This window comes from Canis lupus, chromosome 6, assembly GCF_011100685.1.
Source record: "Canis lupus familiaris isolate Mischka breed German Shepherd chromosome 6, alternate assembly UU_Cfam_GSD_1.0, whole genome shotgun sequence".
Lineage (NCBI taxonomy): Eukaryota > Metazoa > Chordata > Mammalia > Carnivora > Canidae > Canis > Canis lupus.
Window position 1 is genome coordinate 18,215,832 of NC_049227.1, and position 23,341 is coordinate 18,239,172.

At 53.0% G+C, this 23,341-nt stretch overlaps 3 protein-coding genes across 20 annotated transcripts in view; 2 read left to right on the forward strand and 1 right to left on the reverse strand.

Moving 5' to 3' along the window:
- C6H16orf92 (chromosome 6 C16orf92 homolog) lies at nucleotides 1-5,619 on the forward strand. 8 transcript variants are annotated; one of them, XR_005360748.1, is made up of 8 exons: nucleotides 1-165; nucleotides 356-410; nucleotides 804-983; nucleotides 1,247-1,405; nucleotides 1,523-1,610; nucleotides 3,500-3,568; nucleotides 3,782-3,885; nucleotides 4,831-5,617. XR_005360748.1 is itself a non-coding variant. In XM_038539895.1 (6 exons), exons 1-6 carry the CDS (start codon nucleotides 28-30, stop codon nucleotides 1,750-1,752), a joined length of 510 nt encoding a protein of 169 aa, XP_038395823.1. In that variant the 5' UTR covers nucleotides 21-27; the 3' UTR covers nucleotides 1,753-1,845. The 8 variants fall into 8 exon arrangements, 5 of the variants coding, with proteins under 5 accessions (XP_038395823.1, XP_038395821.1, XP_038395824.1 ...); XR_005360749.1 differs by having other exon boundaries at nucleotides 3,800-3,885; XR_005360747.1 differs by having other exon boundaries at nucleotides 3,500-3,885; nucleotides 4,831-5,619.
- Nucleotides 1,957-19,157, reverse strand: TLCD3B (TLC domain containing 3B). Of its 6 annotated transcripts, XM_038539888.1 has the most exons (10): nucleotides 18,605-19,157; nucleotides 17,609-17,774; nucleotides 16,063-16,175; nucleotides 13,072-13,340; nucleotides 12,579-12,638; nucleotides 11,617-11,747; nucleotides 6,713-6,796; nucleotides 3,795-4,029; nucleotides 3,241-3,336; nucleotides 1,957-2,977 (listed from the first exon to the last, which is right to left on the reverse strand). In XM_038539888.1, the coding sequence occupies exons 4-10, from the start codon at nucleotides 13,117-13,119 to the stop codon at nucleotides 2,642-2,644; spliced, it is 990 nt and encodes a 329-aa protein (XP_038395816.1). In that variant the 5' UTR covers nucleotides 13,120-13,340; nucleotides 16,063-16,175; nucleotides 17,609-17,774; nucleotides 18,605-19,157; the 3' UTR covers nucleotides 1,957-2,641. The 6 variants fall into 6 exon arrangements, with proteins under 6 accessions (XP_038395816.1, XP_038395818.1, XP_038395817.1 ...); XM_038539890.1 differs by lacking the exons at nucleotides 13,072-13,340; nucleotides 16,063-16,175; nucleotides 17,609-17,774; nucleotides 18,605-19,157 and adding an exon at nucleotides 12,784-13,056 and having other exon boundaries at nucleotides 11,617-11,743; XM_038539889.1 differs by lacking the exons at nucleotides 13,072-13,340; nucleotides 16,063-16,175; nucleotides 17,609-17,774; nucleotides 18,605-19,157 and adding an exon at nucleotides 12,784-13,056.
- Nucleotides 18,495-23,341, forward strand: part of LOC102157295 (atherin) — an 8,884-nt gene continuing 4,037 nt past the window's right edge. Inside the window, exons 1-4 of one of the 6 annotated variants that reach the window (XM_038539901.1) lie at nucleotides 18,495-19,078; nucleotides 19,777-20,087; nucleotides 20,333-20,368; nucleotides 21,482-21,637. In XM_038539901.1, the coding sequence (XP_038395829.1) occupies nucleotides 19,798-20,087; nucleotides 20,333-20,368; nucleotides 21,482-21,637 (482 nt within the window). In that variant the 5' untranslated portion in view covers nucleotides 18,495-19,078; nucleotides 19,777-19,797. The other 5 variants (XM_038539900.1, XM_038539902.1, XM_038539898.1 and 2 more) reach the window with 5 other exon arrangements.

Here is a 23,341-nt window from a genome sequence, read left to right on the forward strand (position 1 = left end):
TCCTGGAGGCTGAGAGGGGCCCGCAGGATGGCCAGTGGCCGTTGGGAAGTGACAAATAGAGAAAAGCGCGGACTGGAAATGGGAAATGGGAAGGCCCTTGGGGGAGCCCACCCAGAAAGAGGAGCCTGCGAGGGTGCTGTGGGTGACCAAGTGACCTGCCTCGAGGTGGGCGGGGCCTTTCCCCGGACGATCCTTTCCTGCGGCACCTGCGGAAAGGAGCGGGAGGAGGGCTCGGAGCTGCTGGAGCGCTGCCCTTGCGGGCGGGCGGGCGGGTGGGGCGAGGGGACCGGCAGGCGTGGACACGGCTGCCACCTAGTGGGACAAGCCTGTTATTTCTCCTGGCGCGGGACTCCAGGGCCGTCCTCTGCAGAGCGCTGAGACCCCTGTGCCTTTGAATTTGGGGACACAAGGCAAGGGGGAGCCTCAGAGAGGAAAATGCAGAGCCCGGGGAAGTGTGCGTCACCCCCACTACTTTGCCCCTCTGTACCTTGGTTCCCTTTCCTGTATAATGAGGACAGGCTTGCTGTCTGTGATGTAGTCCATGTGGAGAGTGGAGTTGCGGGGGGGGGGGGGGGGGGGGGGGGGTGTTATTGAAGGAGCTTATCCCTGCTCCTCAGCCCAGGAGAGACTGCATGCTACACAAATGCAGCTCTCCTTAGTCCCTGCTAAGCCCCTCCTATTTCTAAATTTTGGGACTGCCCCAGCTACTATTTTATAATCAGCATCACCCCAAAGGATGACAGCCCTGGGGGGGGTGTCCCCAGCTCCCAGTTCCCAGCTCTTTCTCTCTTCCCTCCCTCCAGAGCTGTGCTCAGAATGGCTCCAGGTTATGACATCACAGAGCCCCCACCCCTGTGACAGGAGTGGAAGGGTCATGAGGCTGTGGCAGTGGACCAGAGCATGGGCGTGGCTGGTTGGGCTCGGGGCCATAGAAACAGGTGGGAAGCTATCCTGGGAGCAGTGGGGACAAGGAAGTCTTGGGGGTGAGGGGTTAATTGGCCTTAGGAGCTGGGAGGGCAAGCCAGGGTCTTCCTCTCCTTCCACATGTCTCTCCCACCCTCCCCATCCAGCATGGGCCTTCGCATGGAGAGCTCAGTTGATCCTTGAGAAATTCCTGGAACCAAATCAAGTCCCTCTACAGCCATACTAAGGCTGTGTGGCCTGGCAGGGTCCTGGGTTGGCCTCAGCCTCTTGGGGTGGAGGGCAGAGGTCTGCTGGATTCTAGACGTAGACTTTGCTTCCTTAGCACCCAGGCGGGAAAATGCCAATGTCTTGGCCCGAGGAGCAGAGTCTCTACTCTTCATAGAGAGACCTGACTTCTTTGATTACCCAGACTCAGACCAAGCCAGGATCCTGGCCGTGGCCCAGTTTATTGGGGAGAAACCTGTCATCTTTGTTAACTCAGGTATGAACCAGCTTGAGAAGGGGCCTCCTTCCTTGCCAGGGCCTGGAGAAGAGCTGCCCTTGGCCCTTCGATTGGAGATGAGTCCAGGGTCCCCATCTCCCCTTCCTTGTCTAACAGGATCCAACTCTGAGTTCTTCCATCACATCCTGGTGGGCGCTCTGGTGGTGGCCTTCCTCTTCCTCCTGTACCAGTTCTTCATACACATGTAAGGCCCCCCCTTCTCCCCTGGCCCCTCCCACCTCAGCCTTCCTTGGGAGAAGGTGAAGAACCCAAAAGCCTAGGGAGGCAGGGTGTGGCCTCCCACCTCTGATCTCATATTCCATAGGACCTGCCAGAAAGGGGCCTGAGGAGTTGGACACAGGCCCTGGACTCTGCCCTGAGTGCCCAAACTGCCCCTCCTCTCCTGCTGATGAATTAAAGTCTACTTTTTTCTTCCCTCACTGCTTGGTACCCAGTCAGGGAGTCCTACCCCATCCTGTGGTCATCCGTGCTCTCTAGCCCCAGACCCCCACCCTGCCCAGCACCAAAGAACTGGGTGAAGAGGGCCTTGGTGGCGTTCACGCAGATCAGATCGTCTTTATTAGCGGTCTGTAAAGCACCTCCCAGGGTCCCCTGACCCCAGACTGGAGGAAGCCTTGAGAGGTCTGTAGCACCAGGGACATGCCAGGGCCTGAGGGCAAGATGTGCAGCCTAATTGGGAAGGGATGGGGCTCCCCCTCACCTGCCCCCGGGATTGCTCAGCACTGGGAAGGTTGGGGGTAGCAGCCACCTCCCTCCCCCCACCCCCACAAATTAGTATGAATTTGGGCAAATAAATAAAATAAATAAGATTCCTCAGGCTGGCCTCCCCAAGGAGCAGTGGAGGCAGCTAGCCCCAAGCAAGGCCTGCGGGGGAGGGGGGGTGAGTTAGGGTGTCCCCCTCCCTCCTGGATGGTGGGGAACCGAGAGGAGTCTGCAGCAGGGGGCTGGGATGGCCTTGGTGACAGGCCTCCCCCACATTCTCTGAGTCCCAGTCCCCTTGAGTCAGTCTCCCCATGGCCCTAGCCCTTCCTCTGTCCTTTGCTTCCCCAGGGCCCCAAGGTTGGTAATGGGAGAAAGGGTGCGCAGGAAGGGGTTTGCTACCTTCAGCTCAGGCACTGCTGGGGGAAGAGGCTCCCCCTCCCTGCCTGCCTTTTCACCTGATCCCTGCCCCTCTGCCCCTGAGGGGAGATGTCCCACCCCCCTGGAGTCCATCTGTTAGGGGCTGTCAGGGCAAGAGGCCCCTGGCTCCCACCCGCTGCCTGGCAGCCCCAGAGCCCAGTCCCCAAGGGGCGGGGTGGGGCGGGTCCCCGGCCCCACCCTCAGTCCTGGGTCTGACATGGAGACCGAGGCGGGGAGCCCCGGGGCCGGAAGAGGCGGCAGGCCCCGCGGCAGATGAGGAAGAACCAGTAGAGCTGGGGGGCCAGGAGCAGCGCGGCGCCCAGGTTGACGTGCACCGGGATGGCGAGAGGCACCGCAAGCAGAGGCAGGCCGGCGTGCCGCCCGTAGGCCCAGTACAGGTAGGGGAAGAGCAGCACCCGGCAGCAGAGGAAGCTGATGAGCATCAGGGCCCCGTTCACCTTGTGCAGCAGAGTGTGCTGCTGCTTATACTGCGGGTGGGTGGGTGGGTGGGCGGGGAGGTCAGAGAGCAGGGGCAGCAGGGGAAGGGTTGCCCACTTCCCCTACTCAGCCCCTCCAGGCCCCACCTCCCCTAACCCAGGCCTGTAGCCCCCCCAGACCTGGCATGTTAAAGAATTCCTGCAGGTCCCTGAAAGCGCCCTCCCTTCAGGCTCAAATACCCTCAGGTACAGTCTCACCTGGATGAGGATCTTGCCAAGGCAGACGAAGGGGGTGCTGACCTCAGCCATCAGCAAGCAGCCTAGAAAGAAATCTCCCTTGCCTTGACGCCACACCTGCGGAGGAGAAGGAGGAACTAGCCTGGCCTCACCCTGGACTCCCTCCCTCCCTTCTCTATCGGCCAATTTTGGAGATGCTTAACTCTGAAAGTATGAACACGTATGCACAGTAGCAAAGCCACAGGTGTGACCTCACTGTATCCCTCCAACCATCCCTCAGGTGAGACTGTATACCTTGCATTATAGATGAGGAAATTGAGGCCAAGAGACATGCAACCGCAACTCCCAGGTACCACGGCTGGCTGGGCATATCCAGTCCAGGCCAGGCTGACCCCAGGCCCTCCCGCTGTTTGGGGCAGGGGTGCTTGGGCAGGGGTAGGGGTGGGGAGCCTTCTGTGGGAACTTTCCATCCTGGGCCTGCCCTGCTACTGGGACCTGGCCGCAGGGCTTCCCAGGCTCTGGCAGTGCTGGTGTGAGTAGGACAGGGGGCCCTGGCTTTCAGCACCTCAACTCACCACAGACAGCGGGAAGCATACGAGCACCATGACGGCGTGGTGGAGCACCATGAGGAACTCCTTGTGCAGATAGCCGCGCGCCACGGCCCAGGTGCTGCCCGGAGCTCGGGCCCCCCCTTCGTCCCCTCCATGCCCCTTGACCTGGTGCTTGTGCCAATGACACAGGAACATGGCGTAGATGTCATAGATGAAGTAGGGCACTGCAAATTGCGTGTAGGCAGAGGAAAGCCAGTGTCTGTTGGGCAGAGAGAAAGAGAAGAGTCAAAGAAGAAAGGAGATGGACAGAGCAGCAACTAGGTGCCAGAGTCAACCCTGGATGTGCCACAGGAGTCAGACCCCAAGTGATAATCAAAACAACCTAGTTCCTGGTTAATGGAGCTCAAAGGTAGAGTGCAAGAAACTAGCCCAAGGTCAGACAGTCACACTGCTGGTAGGTAGGAATGCTGGGAATTAAACCCAGACTGGCTGATCTCAGAACCCAGCCATTTTTCATATTCATTCATTCATTCATTCTTCATTCATTCATTCATTCATTCATTCTCTCTCTCTCTCTCTCACTGCAGTATGGTGGAGGGGAAAAGACACCAAAGGACAGCCACAGATCACAGGGCAGCAACATAGTGAGAAAGCAAACTCAGGCATTATATGACAGACATCTGAGGTTAGAGCAAATAACAGCAGAAGAGGCAAGAGCAGCGGAGAGGGATCGTATGGGCTGACATCCAACTGCCATGCAGTCACTGTTCTAATATCCAAAACCTTTTACAAGCATGAACTTATTCACTCCCCACAGAAACCCTATACAAAGTAAGGATGGTTATCACCCCCATTTTACAGCTGAGGAAATTGAGAGGCTAGGTAACTTGGCAAGGAATAGCCAATTGCAGGAAGTCTGGCTCAAAAGCCCCCAGCCCTCAGCCCGGCTCTCCCTAGAAGATTGCAGACAGGTGTCACCGACAAGCCTCACTGGGGATTTGGTGGTGTCGTCGGTGTACTTGTTCTGCCTGAATGTGGCCCAACCTCTTGTTTTTTTCAGGTACAGCCAAGCATTAAGGAGAAAACGCTGAGCAAAAGGAGCCAAGAGCAGAGAAAGTTCTGTGTACTTTGAGAGTAAACAAAAATGAAAAGTGCATGAATATGCAACATTGCATTTTTCTTCTTGACTCAGCATGTTGAGTACTTTCTCTTAAATGCTGTAGCCCTGTGGCAGGTCCGAAGTGGGGGTGCGAGGTCAGGGAGGTTGGCCCAGGGAACTGGCCCAGCTACATGGATGGATGAAAGCAAAATCAGCCAGAGTGACACAGAAAAGTTGCTGAGACCAAATATGAGGAGCTGCAGAAGGGAGAAGAGGAATGAGGGCTGGGGGTAGGTCCGCGAAGGATCAGGTGAGATGGAGACAAAATGCAAACCCTGGGAAGACTGGCCTGCAAGGGAACAGGCAGGGATGATTTGGGGCAAAGAGAACCTGAGACCCATGCTGGAGCGTGTGACCAGGAAAGGGAGAGAGGAGGGGGAGCAGCAGCCCAGGTCTGACACACAGGGCAGGCAAGCAGGGAGAACCCTGATGGAAAGGGATCCAACTGGCCCAGGGTAAGCTGGAGCAAGAGTGGCTGGGAGAGCCAGCTGCAGGATCCGTATGGTTTGGGGGGGGGGGACCAGGACTGCCCTCCAGGACCCCATGCTGCAACTTGAAAGTTAAACCCATCTCCATGCTCTCAGCAGCTAGGTGCTCTCAGCAGTTAGGTGCTCAGACACAGGAACAGCTGTTGTCCCTGGATTAACCCTGATCTTCCCCACCCACCTGAGGATTACAGGGGAGGGAACAGGAACAGACTTGGGTCGGGGGTGGGGGGGCATGTAAAAGTGGAAAGGTGACCTCTGTGTGAAAAGGCGAGGGCAAGAAATGCCTGGGAATCCAGGCTCATCTTAGACCCAGGAGTGGAGAAGAAGGGGGGGGGGGGGGGTGGGAGAGGAAGCCTAGTTACCAAATGCGTAAGAAAGAAAGAGTTAAGCACCCACTGTGTGAGAACCAGAACTGCTTTAGGCATTTGACACACACAGTTCAACTCCTCCTCAGGGCAGCCCTTCCAGGAAGCGCTGTACCTCACTCCACAGAGAAGGGAACTCATCTGTAGAGAAAGAGGAGCGCCGCCAGATCAGGGTCATCCAGACAATGTTCCTACGGCCCAACAGGCACTAGAGAAGGGGGTTAGGGCCAGAAGTTAAGCGTGGGTGTCTTCAGCACCCTGACAGGCCATTCTGCCCCAGCCCGCGGGTCACCTGGAGCCGGCCCGTCAGCACCACGGACAGGGCCCCTCTCCTTCCTCCTCCGGCCCCACCTCTTAGGTCCGGGCTTTTTTGGCAAGCGCCAGGCACTGCAGCAGCTGCCAGTGCCAAATTTTGGCCTCTTCACCCTTCCCCTCCCCCAACCCCCCATGGCCCAACCGTTTGTGGCCTTGTCTCTGTCATCTCTCTCCTCTGTCTCCCTCTTGTGCAAGGAGCTGAGACTGGACACGTGGATTCTGGGAGGAGCGGAGGGGTGAGCCTGGCGTGAGAAGGGAGGCACCCCCATCGGATGCTGGTTAGACAAGGGGTCTGAGGGATGCCAGGGTGGGAGGAAGTGGAGAGGAATGGGCATACGGGACCTACTATGACATGAGAACCCAGGAAGCCTAAGAGCTGCTTCGACAATCTCTTTTGATCCCCACTCCTTTCCCCCTGGTCTGACCTTTAAGGACAGGACATGGATAAATTTATCTCTGGGTGTTGAGTTGCAGCTAATGCAGTTAACTTGCTCAGTCCCAAGCGAAGGGCTTGGGGACCACTGAAAGAGTCCTCTAGAAGACCTGGGGTACTCAGGAGTCACACACACATGCAGGCTGAGGGAACTTGGGTAAAGGTGGTCTGGTGGCACTTACTGGTCATCAATGATGTGCTTGCAGGAGGTGGAGACGATGTAGCCAGCTGTGGAGGCCATGACGGCTTGGACAGAGGACACTAGCCTGGGGGGAGAAAGAGGGAACAGAGGTAGAGCAGGGAGATGCAGTCCTCTGTTTCTCCTCTTTACTCTCCAATTACTGCCCTTCAGACTCAGTCACTTTTCAGGCCACTCTTGCCCATCTCTGCCTGAGGTGAGCTTGCCCACAGCTCGCCCTTCACCTCAGGCTCCAGGACTCGCCCCACTGCAGCTACTACTACTCTGTACACCCTACTCCTGGCTGCTGTCTTCCTTTTCTTGGCCAGTCGGGGACACAGAGTAACCCTCCTCTCAGGAGGACACCAGGGAGGTCATCTTGAGGTGAGACAATGCTGATAACAAGGTCTCTTCCCGGGGAGGGACAGCAAAGGGCCAACACTGGGTGGTGAGGGGAAGCCCTGGGCCTGTTCCTGTGGCGCTCAGCCATCTAGTCACCATGCCACTCCTCATTGACACCAAGTCCCCCCTTCTCCTGGCCACTTTCCCGCTCACTCTGTGTGCCCATGCCCCCTCCCCAACTCTGGCCCTCGTTCCAGGTTGTACAGAGTTCTGCTGTTCATTCCTCTGTCCCTTGTACCCCCAAACATATGCCCTGAGTAAGACACAGCTCTCTGCCCCTTGCCTCACTCCCTAATATCTGGTAGAAATGTTTGAGTCCCATGCTGGTCCTGTTTTGGAGGGTGGGAGAGTGAATGGGGGAGAAGACAGGAAAGCAGTCTGGATACTAGTAGACCAGATGGCTGGGTTTGGACGAGGTCTCCTGGGACAGACAGTAAGGCAGCAAGGGGGGCAGGAGGCTTGGAGGTAACAGCCCACCAACCACTTCAGTAACCTCCAGGCCCCAATGGGCCAAGGGGTCCAGGGGAGGACTGGGTCCCTTCCACCCCCATGATGCCTGAGAAGGGGAGCGGGGCCAAGGGGAAGGGAGGCCGTTTACCTGGCTGAGACAATGACCGCGTCGGCCTCCTCCCAGCGCAGCTGGGGCAGCCGCTGGAGCGTGTTCTTGGAGAGGAGGAAGAGTCCGGGGAACACCACCCCCCCAGCCACCATTGGGGTCAGCATGGTGGCTCAGGCCTCGGGCAGGGAGGCAGGTGGCCGTGAGGGGACAGGGAGGCCGAGCTGAAGGGAGTTGGAGGTGGAGCAGGGACACCAAGCCGGGGAAGGAGAGAGAAAAAGAAAAAGGGGCACAAAAGGGACAGGGCGGGGACGGGATGGGGCAGGCCAGTCAGACCAGACCGAGGGAGAAAGGGAGTTAAATGAGACTGGGGGAAATGGGGAGAGACTGGGGAGAGGGAGGATCCGGGAAAGGGAGCGGGAGCAAGCTGGCTGGAGGGTTGGAAGCGAGACAGGAGGAGAGGACTTGATAAGAGGACAGAGAGGGAGAGGGTACCGGAGGAGGAGGATGCGGGTGGGGGAGGGGAACGAGAGGAGAGGCAGGTGGGGAGGGGGGGCTTACGTGGAGAGGCTGGGAGGACCCGAGAAGGCGGGGTGGGACTGTGGTGCCAGCCCTGAGAGGGAGGGAGAGTGGGAGGGAGGGAGGGACGGCCGGAGGGAGGGAGGGAGGGAGGGAGGGAGGGAGGGAGGGAGACAAGAGGAGCTGCCCGGCAAGTGGTCAGCGGTCAGCACTCTCCCGCCTCTTGCTGCCGCCACGGTCCCTACCGAGCTGCCCGGCCCGGAGGGAGGCTGCACGGGGCATTATCCAGAGTTCCTGCCCAGCCCCCTGCCCCCTCGGTGGGGAGGGGGAGGGGGAGGGGGAGTCACCCGCTTGGGGAGGGCGGGGGAGGGGCGGGGAATGATGGCACCGACCAGACACCAAGAAACCGGACCTGCAGCAGCGTCTCCCCATGCAGCTCTGAGCCACAGCAGCGGCTGCGACAGAGATGGGGGGGAGCAGAGAAAAAGGGAGGGGGAGGCCCTTAAAGAGACAGCAGCTGCGGCACAGGGGGCTGCTGGGGACATGGGCCAGGGGAGGGTCGGATCTCCTCTTGGGGAGGAACGTGACCCTGGACTCCCTGGCCAGCTGGGAGGGGGCTTGACCCTGTTTCCCACCAGCACGTTGAAAACAGCTACCATTTTTTCCTCTCTCAATGCCTCCAAATACTCGTTTCTCAGCGGTCTGCTGGGGCCCCAGTTTAGGGGAAGCACTCCATCAGAGAGGAAAAAAGGAGGAGGCAGTGAGACAAAGTGGTACATCTTGCTGTCTCTGAAGGATGAGTTTAAGGACTGGGTGAGAATAAAGACACCCCAACACAGCATTCTTCAGGCTCAGAGACCCCTCACATCCTTCACTCCAATGGGAAGGAAGAAAACCCAAGATTTAAGTCAAGTGCCTCTAGGTCCTGTCTTTGCTGAGAGTCTGTCCTGTGATCTTGTCTAACGGTTGTAATAGCACTGACATAACAGCACTTGCCCCCTTTATACAGGTCAAGAAATGGTCCTGGAGCCTCAGTGGCCCTCCCCAAGATCACTTAAGAGGAGGCAGAAACCCTTCCATGCTGGGTATCAGAGTGGCTGCAGGGTTTGAAGAGGGTGGGGAAACCCTGCCTCCGTGAAAACCCACCTGGAACTCGAGGATGCTTCTGCCTCTGTCCTTCAGGGTGCCTGGCCTCTCCTGGCTTCTCCTAAGCACGGATCACTTTCTCTTTCTTCAGGTTTATTATCTTCCTGGCTCCCCTTCCTCAGGGACTTCAAAGAGCAGCAGGACCCCAGGGACCAGCTGGTTCAGACCCTTCATTTCATCCACAAGGAAACTGAGACGCAGTGACTGGCTAGGGTCACACTGCATGTTGGAGGTGCAGCTGGAATCCCACTGGCCTCTGAGCTGCTTCTCACCCTTTTGTGTTGCCTTCCTGAAATTTGGCCCTCCTGTCCTGAACCCAACTGTCCTATGAACTTCTACATGATGTGAGTCCTGGACCCAAACCGTACTTTGGTTTCCAGGCCCACCCTAAGGTACACCTCAATAAGCAACCCTACAATTTATCTTTACCGATCCAAAGACCATTCCATTTCCTCCCCAAAAGAGGCAAAGGGCTGGATTTTGCAATTTTGTGCTGCCCTCTAGTGGTATGCAGCAGGAACAGACTCTGAGAGGTCTCGCCTTTAGCAGGAGTTAAGGACCTCCCTTCTTGACCTCAGGGCTTCATTTAGGGGAGAAAAGGACCCAACTTCTTTTTTCTTTTTAAGATTTTATTTATTCATGAAACACACACACACACACACACACACACACAGAGGCAGAGACACAGACAGAGGGAGAAGCAGGCTCCCTGCAGGAAGCCCGATGAGGGACTCCAGGATTATGCCCTGGGCAGAAGGCAGATGCTAAACTGCTGAGCCACCCAGGGATTCCCAGGACCCAACTTCTTAAGTGTTTTCTAGGTGCTGGGCATTAGGCAAGATGGTGTATGTTCATTCTTATTTAATCTTCCCAGATGGTAATATCTGTTTTATAGACAAGAAATGGGTTTAGAGATGAAGAAGAAGAAGAAGAAGAAGAAGAAGAAGAAGAAGAAGAAGAAGAAGAAGAAGAAGAAGAAGAAGAAGAAGAAGAAGACAAAAAACTTGCCCAAGATAACACAGCTATGAGACTGGCAAAACTGGAGTGCTCCAAAGCCAAAGAGCAAAGCCGAGTTTGGGGCGGATGGGGCATGGGTTATGGGAGGGCATCATCACTACTTGATTGAGGGCAACAAACCTGGTGGCCGTGTGGCTTCTCTCTGGATGACATGAATTTCAGCAAGCAAAGACACATTTCTGTCTTCCAGGAATCCACCTAGACACCCAAGTAAATTCTGCCTTCGGTCAGCTCCCTCTCCTACCCACGTTTCCATGAGAGCTCACATGTGTGTTAGGCTGTGTCGAACAGGTCAGAGATTTGCAGCATCAGGGCCAAATCCAGCCTACAAACATGCTTTGCGCAGCCAGTATGGTGTTGCCAGTACAGTACTTTCTTAAATTCTCAGTTGTGCTTGAAAATTAGGAGATTTCACATCAAAGCTCAACTTCTTTTAAGAAAGAATCATATGAGGGATCCCTGGTTGCCTCAGCGATTTAGCACCTGCCTTTGGCCCAGGGCGTAATCCTGGAGACCCAGGATGGAGTCCCGCATTAGGCTTCCTGCAGGGAGCCTGTTTCTCCCTCTGCCTGTGTCTTTGCCTCTCCCTCTCTCTGTGTCTTTCATGATTAAATAAATAAAATCTTAAAAAAAAAAAAAAAAAGGGGGATCCCTGGGTGGCTCAGCAGTTTAGCGCCGCCTTCAGCCCAGGGTGTGATCCTGGAGACCCGGAATGGAGTCCCATGTCAGGCTCCCTACCATGGAGCCTGCTTCCTCCTCTGCCTGTGTTTCTCTCTCTCTCTCTCTCAAATAATTTTTTTTTTTAAAGAATCAGATAGACAACACAGAGCCCACATTCTAGCTCCGTACGTTTGACTGGAGCCGAACTGCTGCTGCCCCATCTGATGGGCTGAATGTTGAGTTTTCTGGCTCACCATTTATCCCCGCAAAGCCTATAGCCTTGTCCCTTGCAGGAGTCTCCCACACCTACTTCACAGACATGAATTCACCTGATCCTCACAAAACATCTCGATGAAGACTGGAAGGTAGTTGTTCTTAGTAAACCCATTCGCAAGTGGAGGGGCGCTGAAGTTCAGGGAGATTAAAGACTTGCAAAAGATCTCATAGCCAGTTTCTTTTGACTCTTAATCTCCCCCTGGCACACGCATATGTGTGTACACATGGGCATGCTCTCTCTCTGTTTCTGCTCTCACCACTATTCCTGAAAGCAAGAGATCATCTCCACCAGCCCTGACCCCAGAAAGGACACCTTCATCCTGTCCTCTTACTTGGATGCCACCAAAACAGCCTCTGGTCTGTCCATCCGCAGGTTGGAGTGGTTCTGCAGGCCCCAGCAGAGGATAGCAAAACTCAGCGGAAAGAAAATGCAGCCCAGTACAAAGAGCAGGGTCATGCCTGTCTGAGGTAGAGAAGGTGAGAAAAGATAAGAATGTGAGAACGCACAGTGTCCCTCAGACCTGGACACTCCCTTTACCCCCATAACTCAGTGGCGCATGGGATCCATCCATCTCTAAACCACCAGGCATTGGTCTTCCCTAATCTCTTTGGAATCTTTTTTTTTTTTTAAGATTTTATTTGCTTGAGAGAGAGTGAGAGAGCAAGCATGAACAGGGAAGGGGCAGAGGGAGAGGAGAAACAGAGTCCCCACCGAGCCCGAAGCCCAAGATGGGGCTCAATCCCAGGACCCCAGGCCTGGAGATTATGACCTAAGCCCAAGGTAGACACTTAAATGACTGAGCCACCCAGGCACCTCCCTTTGGGATTTTTGTTGCACTTTAAATATCTCTCATCCAGGACAGCTGGACATCTGATTTTTTTTTTTTTTATCAACCCATTCCAACAATTCCATTCATTCTTCCTGTAATTCTTGGAGTTGGGGGATCCCTGGGTGGCGCAGCGGTTTGGCGCCTGCCTTTGGCCCGGGGGCGCGATCCTGGAGATCCTGGATCGAATCCCACGTGGGGCTCCCTGCATGGAGCCTGCTTCTCCCTCTGCCTGTGTCTCTGCCTCTCTGTCTCTCTCTCTGTGTGACTGTCATGAATAAATAAAATCTTAAAAAAAAAATTCTTGGAGTTGGTCTCCACCTTCCAGTCCATCTCACATGTTAAAATTCCTTCTCTTCATCCTTCAACCCTAAAGACGTACCTGCTCCTTATTAACTCCACCCCAGCCCATCCTCTGCCTGCCCCCAAGCTATTCCAGTCACCTCTCCCTTCTCCTAGGTTCTCACCTCTGAGGGGCAAGGTGGAGGCTGCAGAGGAAGGCTGGTGATTCTCATCGGCACCCAGAACTCAGAAAAAGGAAAGTGGGTGTTTAAATTATAAAGATATTTGAAAATTTAAAATAATACTTTTTTTAAAATAAAAAGAAAAACCAAGGCATTATCCATTAGTAAAGGGGGGGGGGGAGAAACAATAGAACTCCTGAAAACATACTTATTTACATATATGTCATTTTTGTCTGAAAAAGCCTCCCCTCCCATCCAGTCCAGGGAGGGGAGGGGTGCAGAAGGCCCAGGGGGGATGCAGGGGGTTGGGGCCCGCCATCCTGCGTCTCCTAGGCAGCTGTGAGGGGACCTTCTTTTAGGACACAAGGGAGGTGTCAAACTGCAAGGGCACGAGGCTGGGGCAGGGCAGCAGAGGCAGTTGAAGAGGGCGGGAATACCATGCTCCCATTGGTGGACAGGTGGACAGTTTAGAACATGCTCTCCCCCATTGGTTCACCTCCTGACACATGTGCCCAATCATATGCTTCCTGCCAGAGGCACCCATCTGGCTGTGGACGGGGCTTCTCACGCAGAACTGACCAATTAGAACTCGTCGATGGCTTGATAGAGAGCTTCATTTCGGGCAGAGCTGAGAGAGGAGTAAGGAAAAGGAGCAGCAGAAGAAGAACACCCGAAGGAGTCATGGCTTTATAAGGCAGAACAGTATAGGATAATAGTTAAGATGGCAACTTCTAGGGTGGGACCATCTGGCTTCAAATTCAGACTCTGTGGATAATAAAAGAAACTGTATTGCTCCATTTGGACAAAGTTCAAAACAGGTAGCATATCTTCGGTGAAAAATCAGAATTGCACTAAACTTGGGGGGAGGTGTTGACGGAGGGGAGACCCCAGAGAGCCTTCTGAGATGTTGGGGATGCCCTTATCTTGATCACCACTTTACACACAGGTAAGCGTGCCCAAGGTGTACGCTTAAAATGTGTGCACTTTAATTAAATTAACCTAGAATTTTTAAAATGTTAAACAAATTTAGGCTGTTCTGTTCTCTGAATGATGGTGGGCCAATCTCTGTGAACCTCAATAATTCTCTGTGAAGCTGGTATAATATTTCCAGGTCACTAAAAGCTACTTTTAGAGCTTTTACTATGGGCCAGAAATTGATCTGGGTGTCTAATTTCCTTATTAACAGAGGAACAGCTTTGTGGGTTGTTTATTATTGTGTCTATTTTACCGAGATGGGAAAACAGGCACAGAGAGGTTTGGTACCTTGTCCAAGGTTACACAGGAAGTGAATGAGGTAGGATTTTTATAATCTTAGTTTCTGACTGCATTGGTCTCTATAATGTTACGCAGATATAAAAAAACACACACAACAACAAAAAAACAAACAAACAAACAAAAAAACCCACAAACTCATTTTCCTAAAGGAACTGCAAGGTTAAAAAAAAACACATCATTTTAATACAACTTAGACATTAGTCACAATTTCAGAGCTTATCTCTGTGAATAGTTCTTGCTTCTTTACTCCATTTTCCTCCTCTGGATAGGAAACATCTCTGAACATCAAATTAAAGGTTAAACCACGAGTAGGATAAGTTTTTTTTTTTTTAAGATTTTTATTTATTTAAGAGAGAGAAGAGGGATCCCTGGGTGGCGCAGCGGTTTGGCGCCTGCCTTTGGCCCAGGGCGCGATCCTGGAGACCCGGGATCGAGTCCCAGGATCGAGTCCCGCATCGGGCTCCCTTCATGGAGCCTGCTTCTGCCTCTCTCTCTCTCTCTCTCTGTGTCTCATGAATGAATAAATAAATAAAATCTTTTTTTAAAAAAAATGGGTTTAGGGCAGTGTTTCTCACTTTTTTTCCATTATTCTCCCCAAAGCAGCCTTTTTTAGACATTTTGTTTCCTAATCACCACTCATCATGAAATATTGATAACACAGATACACTCACTACCTGTGCTTAGTAGTAACTAGAAAGAGGGGTGGTTTGTTTAATTTGGTTTGGTTTGGTTGTTTTTTTGTTTGTTTGTTTGCCACCAAAAACCTATTTCTGTCCCCTTGGGGGCGATATTACCCCTGTCAAAATGCATGAGAGCCATCATACCAACTCGGGTTTTTAGCCACCTTCACAGGCACCATCTCAACATCCAGTGAAGTAGTATTAGTTCCATTCCACAAATGAATGCAGTGAGAGGTTACATTAATTATCGAAGACTGAAATGGCTGGTGAATGGATTGGGAATCCAGAGCTCTTAGCTCAGCCACTTAATTATCTTCTTCAAAACTGTGCTTTCTCACATGGACGATGGTATGACTGAACCAAAGAGGTTTTCTCTAAACTTCGGGGTTTTGTTTGTTTGGTTTTGCCCTATTTGACCTAATAGCAAACATCCATACAGTGCATGCTAGATGTCAGGCACCCTTTACATTTACTAAACTTGTGATCATCACAACAACCTAAGTACCATTATTACTTTCCCTTTACAGAGGAGGGAGGCGAGGCACAGACAGGTTGTGTGATTTGCTCAAGGTCTCACAGGCAGTTAAGTGGCATAGCTGGGAGTTGAACCTAGTTGTCTGATTTGTAGAGCATCTACTCTCACCACGTACTTTAAAAGGAGACTCTTTATCACTGCCGAAAAGTAGAAAACCAGTATCACTCGTTGTAAATAGAAGGTAACAAAATATAAATAAAAAGGAAAAAAGTTGGGGATCCCTGGGTGGCTCAGCGGTTTTGCGCCTGCCTTTGGCCCAGGGCGTGATCCTGGAGTCCTGGGATCGAGTCCCGCGTCAGGCTCCCGGTGCATGGAGCCTGCTTCTCCCTCCTCCTGTGTCTCTCTCTCTCTCTCTCTCTATCATAAATAAATAAATAAATAAATAAATAAATAAATAAATAAATAAATAAATAAATAAATCTTTTTTTAAAAAAAGGAAAAAAGTATTTTAACTTTCCAGCTAGATACTGTCACCTGCTTCGAATTCTGAGCTGGAGGCCTGCACTCTCTTTGTTAAAGACAAGACATGGCAAGATAAGCACGGATACAGAGGTGTTAAAGGGCTTTTGGCAGCAAAATGAGACGTACTCCCGGAATAATCAGAAAGTGTTGAAGAGAGATTGGAAAGAGGATAGCTTTCGTGTGCACGCCGGCTTTCTTGCAGATGGGTGTAGCGTGTAAAATAAACCCGAGCCGAGCCGCGTGCCACACACGGTGGTCCCTGGTCTGGGCGTTCCAGGAGTGCCTGAACTCCCCGAGGAGGAAGGGAGACCTGCCAGCCGCCAATTCTACGCGGGGACTCTACGGCCCTGGGGACAGCGCCCCCCACCCCAAAACGGGCTGCGTGCGTGGCGCCCCCTAGGGGCCGGTCCCGGCTCCCCGCCCCAGTCTGGTGGCTCAGGTGAGTCTCTCACCACCCCTCCCACGCCCCACTCCCCCCGACCCCGCGCAGTCCTCATGCACCTGTCTCACAGTTCCCCCGGGCCCTGGAGTTTACCGTTTCCTGCGACTCCAGGCTCCTGTGTACAAATGCTGCCTTGCGCATCCTCTCCGCCTGGGTGGAGCGCAGCCTGGGCCCTGGGAGGTGTGCCGGTGTGATATCATCGAAGGCTGTGAATAAGTAAACAATAAGCAGCTAGAAGTGGCCTGTTTCCCACATGATACCCAGGGAAGGGTCCAATTCCCCCTACCCGTGCTTTGGGGAGAGTCCCGCCCAGCGTGCCAGAGCATTTATTATTTAGTACTCTTATTGTACCTGTCCCAGGTGAGGTGCTGTTCTAAACAAGTCCAGCCCCACCCTTTGTCTGTGCAGTAGAAAAAACTGAGGGGCACGGTAGGTGAATGGAATGAGAAAAGGAAGAGTCTGGCTAGGCCCCTTTTTCTCCTGTAGATTGGCCGTGTGACTTTGATCAAATGTCAGAACCTCTCTGAGCCTCTGTTATATACACACAAAATTCCACTGCCTGGGCTAGAATCCTAGTTCTGTCACTTATTAGCCAGGAGAGCTTGTGCAAGTGATTTACTACCTGTTAGAAGGAGGATAGGAACAGGAGCAGTACTCTCCAGGGCTGCTAGGATGAGTGAATGAGAGGTGTGTAAAGCATGGCTCCTATGTGCCACCTTGTAATTTCTCACTGTGATATTCATTCCTAGTTGTTCTGGTTATATTTTTTCAGGAGCCCTTGTTCTATGCCGAGGACTCTACATACCTTTCCTCCAATTATCACAAGACCTCTGTGGTCTTAGGTGATTCCTATTTTCCAGATGAGTGAGACTTAGGCTCGGTGAGGTAACTGACTTGCCCAGGATCACACAGATAAACGGTGGCACAACTAGAATCCAAACCTACATCTTACCTGACCTAAAATTCTTTTTCAACCACATCAGGACCTTTTTCATGTATAAAATGGAAATAATGGTTCCTGCCACTCAGATCTACTGTGAGGATTAAATAAGATAAAGTCTGGGAAGAGGGCTTGATTGATGCTTGCTCTACCTCTGGTCACCTTGACTTCTTATTCTCTGGGGGTGACTAAGCATAGGCCTTTCATTTTCCTAAAAGGAGGCTAATAACGTCCTCTTAGTCTCTAGGAGGCAATAATGTCTGATATCCATAGGAGGGGCTGAAAGTCTAAGATCAAAATTGGAGCTGCCAGTTTCTGTTCCCATGCCTGAGCACAGGCCTGACTAGGTTTCCTTCATCTCCCGGGTGTTTGGTGGGTCTCAGGTCTCCTGCCTCACCCCAGGATGACTGAGAGTACATAATCTTTTCCTCTCCTTCCTGGGGACTGTGGAAAACTCCACACGATCATATCTGATATCTCAGGCTTTGAACTTTAGGGAGAGGAAGACCTTACGTTGATTTGGCTATTGTGAAATCAGTTTCTCCCTGCCTCCAACAAATGGTGTGATATGGGCAGAAGTGGCCTTGGCAGAGTGGGTGCATACATCACCCATCCCATTGGTTTGTCTTCAAGAGGGCAGGCCCAGTGTACTGTCCACCATCCTGCATAATGTATGAGCCTGTGGTAGGAACAGAATACCATCAGCAGTGAGTCTGACCGCTGGAGGCTATGGACGTGTACAGAGGCCTTGCCAAGTCTGACGTCTCTCTGTTGGCAGGAACAGAACAGGAGGAGGGAGTATGTGTCACCTGAAGGCTTCCCTGGGGCTGGGGTGGGAACTGGCCTCATCTTGGGCCTCAGGATTCTGCAAAGAAGACAGACAAGAAGACAGCTCCCCGAAGGCAATCTGACTCTGCCTTAGAATCAGCCATGGTGACATTGGGGACAGCCAGCCTCCTGTTTCCTGGGCCTGAAGTTCCCTCTGAGAGGGCTGGGGGTGGCAGGGGAGGTGGGTGCGATTCTGTCAGTGTGGCTGAAGGTAAGAAGGGAGATTTGGGAACCAGGGACACGAACCCTGGTAGTTTCTGTGGTTGCCTTGTGGTGCAGGAAATCCCCAGGAACAGCAGCTATGGTGAGGTACATCGGGGCAGAGAACATGGACAGAAGTAGGTAGATGATGGCACAGCTTTCAGGGGAACATGCATGCCCTGATGTAGTAATCATGAAGTCTGAGGCCTCCGTGGGGGAGGTGTGCTTATGTGAGTGTGCAGAGTGCTATCATGTATGCGTAGAACCTGAAAGATCAGGAATGAAAGTAGGATGTCTGAGAGGCTTTGGATAACAACCCTTCATTGGTGGATGGCATTGGATTTGACTCATTCATAGAATCAGTGAATGCTCACTGGAGACCCCCAAGACCACACCAACTGCCAGGGCTTGGGATATGGGGATAAATCAGACCCAGGCACTTGCTGTCTAACTGGGGAGAATTTTTTTTTTTAAGATTCTGTTTATTTATTCACGAGAGACACAGAGAGAGAAAGGCAGAGACACAGGCAGAAGGAGAAGCAAGCTCCCTGCAGAGAGCCCCATGTGAGACTCAATCCCAGGAACCCAGGATCAGGCCCTGAGCCGAAGGCAGATGCTTAACTGCTGAGCCATCCAGGTGTCCCTAACTGGGGAGAATTCAAATACCTGGTAATCTGTGCTGGAACAGCATGCATATAAGGTGCCCGAAGCAGCCACCTCTACCTGAGGTAGTTGAGAAGAACTCCCCCTGGCAAAGCTGAGCAGAGGCTTGAAGGACAAGGGAGTTCTTCAGGGGGAAACAGAAGTGCTCTAGGCAGAGGGAACAGTATCTGCAAATGTGTGGAGCTGTGGGACCTGTTGCTGGCTCAGGAACCCTGAACAGATCCTGTGGTGGAAGCTTGGAAGAGTGATGGAACACGGAACAGTCTTACTTGTTCACAGACGATCTGATCCTTCTGTCCCAGTGGAATGTAAGCAGCATGAGGGCAGGAAATTTGTCTGCTTTATTCCCTGCTGGAGGCCCAGAGCCTAGATGAGATATGCTGCTAATGAACGAAGGGAAGAGAGGAGGGGCCCAGAGTGGATGAAGTTGACAGCCAAGCATTTGGACTTTGTTCTTGGGAGCTTAAAATAGAAAAGGTACAAGATCTGAGGTGGGTGGGAAGAAATCACTTTGAAGGTTGGGAGACGTGAAGGTTGAAGAGATGGGCCGGTCTGAAGCTGGAGCACTGTCAATTAAAATGAGTGGGGGGATCCCTGGGTGGCTCAGCGGTTTAGCGCCTGCCTTCGGCCCAGGGCGTGACTCTGGAGACCCGGGATGGAGTCCCACGTCGGGCTCCCTGCAAGGAGCCTGCTTCTCCCTCTGCCTGTGTCTCTGCCTCTCTCTGTGTGTGTCTCATGAATAAATAAATATTTAAAAAAAATAAAAAATAAAATGAGTGGGGTAGGGCAGCCCTGGTGGCCCAGCGGTTTAGCGCCGCCTTCAGCCCGGAGCGTGATCCTGGAGACCCGGGATCCAGTCCCACGTCGGGCTCCCTGCGTGGAGCCTGCTTGTGTCTCTGCCTCTCTGTCTCTCTCTGTGCCTCTCATGAATACATAAAACAAAATCTTAAACACACACACACACACACACACACACAAACGAGTGGGGTAAAGTTGTGAGAGGGGAAAAAAAAAAAAAAGGAAGAATGCAATACAATTGACAACATCCCCCTAAGGCAGGTGTTTCCCGGTTCTACTGGGGAGTAAATGGGTTCCGCGAGGCTCGGTGACTGGACCAAACTCGCACAGCACAGCACGTTGGTGGTGCAGCCTGGCTGTCGGTCTTCCCTTTGCAGCGCCGCAGGACCCGGCACAGGATGAGGACCCGACCCGGGCAGTGGCAGCGGGAAACCGCCTTTTCGGTTCAGCAATGGCGGGAAAGCCTGGCGGACGGCGGCTGTGAGGGGGGCGGGTGGCCGCCGAGGGTCCCGCGGGGCAGAGCCGCGGGAGGAGGAATCTGGGCCTCGGCGGCCGCCGTAGCAGCGCCGCCGGAATCCCCATGGCAACGGCCTGAAGCAGCGGGAGCTCCTGGGCGGTGCGGCCGCCGCGGCCCATTGGACGAGCGCGGCGCGGAATCCGCGAACTGGCCGTGGCCGGGAGAGAGCAGGTGCTGGGGACGGGCCGCTGGAGGAAGCCGGGGTGCGGGGACAGCCAGGGGTGCGGCCAGGGTCAGCCTGGGGCCTGCGAGGGGGACGCCGCCCTGCATCCCCGGACCTCCCATCCCCACTGTCCCGACCAGGAACCAGCGTTCGGCCTCAGTTTCTCCAAACGGGAAATGGGGGGGGGGGGAGAGTGGACACCCCAGTTCACCCCTCTCAGCCTCTGAGACCCAGGACTTTCTCTCCTCTGCAGCTCCTGGACTGACTGGCCCTGTCCTGACCCATGGACGTGAGTTCTAGGCCCCTTTCCAGGAGCGGCCCTCTTAGGGCCTTAGATTCGCCCTGTCTTGAGCCCGAACCGGAGGGGGGGCTGGTTACCCAACCTAGACCCTTCCAGCGCAGGACCAGAGCTGTGAGAGCACCAGGCATAGACATCACACGGAGAGCACATTCCCACTCTTCCAGGGGAGATGAGAAGCTTGCCAAGTCATCAAGGAGAAGAGGCATCCCAGGCTGAGGGAACAGAGAGGGTGGGCTTTGGAGGAGCTGCTAGGACTTTAATATGGCTGGAGTATAGAGGAGGAGGGGGGAGAGGTAGGCAGAGCTAGATTGGGGCTTTGTCACTGAGATAAGAAGTTTGGACTGAGTCAGTGGGAGCCATCGATGGATTGTAAGAAAGGGCAGGATACACAGCACAGCTAGTATGGAAAGGGGCAAAATTGCAGGTTGGAAGATATCTAGGGGCCAGTAATGTGGCCTGAGGGATGGCAACGTGGTGCAGAGGAATCAGAGATGATAGATATGTATGGAGAAGCATTCTGAGCGGAAGATCAACAAGTCTTGGAAAGTTCTCCAATGACCAACAGGTACTGATGGTCCTGAAATGGGGATGACAGGGAAAAGTCACATTTGGGGAATAGGATAGTGTAATCCTAATGACTCTCTACCCCCCATTTGGTGGCTGCTCCTCCCCTCTCATCTCAGACACCTCTGCTGTCCCCCCTTGGTATTTCTGTGTTCCTGGACCCGTGGCCCCTCCCACCTCCTTGTCACCCCTTCCTCCTGTGCTTGTCCAGGCCTCCTCTAGCCCGTGGAATCCAACCCCGGCTTCCGTCAGCAGTCCTTCCTTGCTGCTCCCCATCCCTGCCATCGTGTTCATCGCTGTGGGCATCTATTTGTTGCTGCTCGGCGTAGTGCTGCTGATTAGGCACTGCCTGCTGGTGAGGGGCCTGGTGGAGGCCGAAGGGTGGGCTCTGGGGAAGAGGAACCGGTCAGTCAGTGCCCTCATCTGCAGGTCCTTACCCTGAGGCTCCTCTGCCATTTGTCCCTGCATCTCTCCCTTTCGAGGTCCCTCCTTTCCCCCCTCACCCTGGCTCAGATCCCACGCCTTTTCTTCTCCTAGGCCCAGGGCTGCTGCACAGACTGCAGCTCCCCCTGCAGGAAGCAAGGCGCCTCCAGGCCCCAGGACTGTTGCTGGACCTGTGCAGAAGCCTGCGATTTCCCTCTGCCTAGCCCAGCCCACTGCCTGGATGCCTGCTGCCCCCAGCCCACCGAAGCTGTGAGTTCTCCTCCCAGCCCTGACCCCCTGAACCCTGACCTGGACACTCTCCGCACATTCTTTTGTTGGTGGTGTTCAACAACACTGATCGCTGAGCACCTACTCTGGGCTGGGCCCAGTTCCAGAGGACTGGGTTGGTTGGAGACAGCCAAAGACAGCATAAACTTGGAGAGAAGAAAACAGGGTGGCAGCTGGGACGGGTGTGTAACATGGAGGGCATACAATGGCTTCTGAAAATGGTGGTTAAAAGAGAAAACAACCCTGCACAGAGCTCCTTCTGTTCACTGAGTGAGTACTACACCCCAGATCCTGTGCCGCTTTATCGTCATTATCATTTACTCAACAACCCTGAGAGCTGGGTATTTTTAAAAACATATATATGTATATATGTTTTTAAAAAGCAAACTATATATATACATACACATATGTATGTGTGTGTGTGTGTGTGTGTATATATATATATATATATACACATATAGTTTTGAGTATGAAAAGCATTTGTTAAGTGTGCATGTAGAAATACACAGAAGGGGATCCCTGGGTGGCTCAGCGGTTTAGCACCTGCCTTTGGCCCAGGGCGTGATCCTGGAGTCCTCGGGATCGAGTCCCACGTCAGGCTCCCTGCATAGAGCCTGCTTCTCCCTCCCCCTGTGTCTCTGCCCCCTCCCCTGTCTATCATAAATAAATCTTAAAAAAAAATGAAAAGAAACAGAAAGTGCCAGTCACCGTATAAAGCAGTCATGTAATCAAGGCTGCCGCATTTTGTATGTGTCCCCGGTATACTAACATAGAGTACTATCACTGCTGTGTTATATACCATTGTTTGGCAATGATGGGGTCATACCATGAATACTGTTTCATCACTTCTGCTACTTGTCCTCTTTGACTTGACATCACACCTTGACCACCTCTCCATGCCTATGTATGTAGATAGGTAAGTATTTTTATCCTCCTTTTTCAGGGGGAGGAGTTGGCTGAGGGAGCTTCAGTCACTTCTGCAATGTTACATAGTAGAGTCTTGCACAGCAAATTGCTCCATTGTGTGTCGAAACAGATTCCTCAGGGAGAAGCCTGGCTCCCAGAGGACAGGCCATTTTTGCTTTTGTGGGTTTAAAGATGTTAAATGTAATTGACCACCTTCCTATTTTGGGCTCCAAGCTAGACAGCAAAGTTCTTGCCCTTGAATTTGTGACCTTCCCCAGGAAGAAAAAGGGAGGTAAAAGATGAAGCAATTTCATAATTTAGATTGACTGTAGCTGGTCAAATTCCCAGGAGATGTTGTGAGTTTTGAAGTAAATTATGGGGCAAGGGGCTCTCCTCTTACAAAAAAAAAAAAAAAAAAAACAGTTTCTGGTTTCCTAGGGGTAGCTGGGGAAGGGATCCCAAGCCTGAGGCTAAGGGGGCAAAGGGGAAAACGAAGATGGCCCTGGGTCCTAAACACTGCCTGTTTTATAGGAAATGCTCAGTTACAAAGTGATTTCTGGCCCCTACTGGGGGTGTGCTGCCCCTTGCCCCTTCTGTTGGTCAGGGCCTCCCCTTGGTCAGGGTGAGGATGGAGTGAGGTGCAGGGAGTTCCAGCCCTGGAGACCTCAGAGCCTGATCTACCTGGCCTCTGCCAGAGCCAGGAAGGAAGGATTCTAGAATGGCACGGGGCAAGGCAGAGTCATTCTGTCCTTGAGCTGCCTTTGCATAAAGTACTGTAAA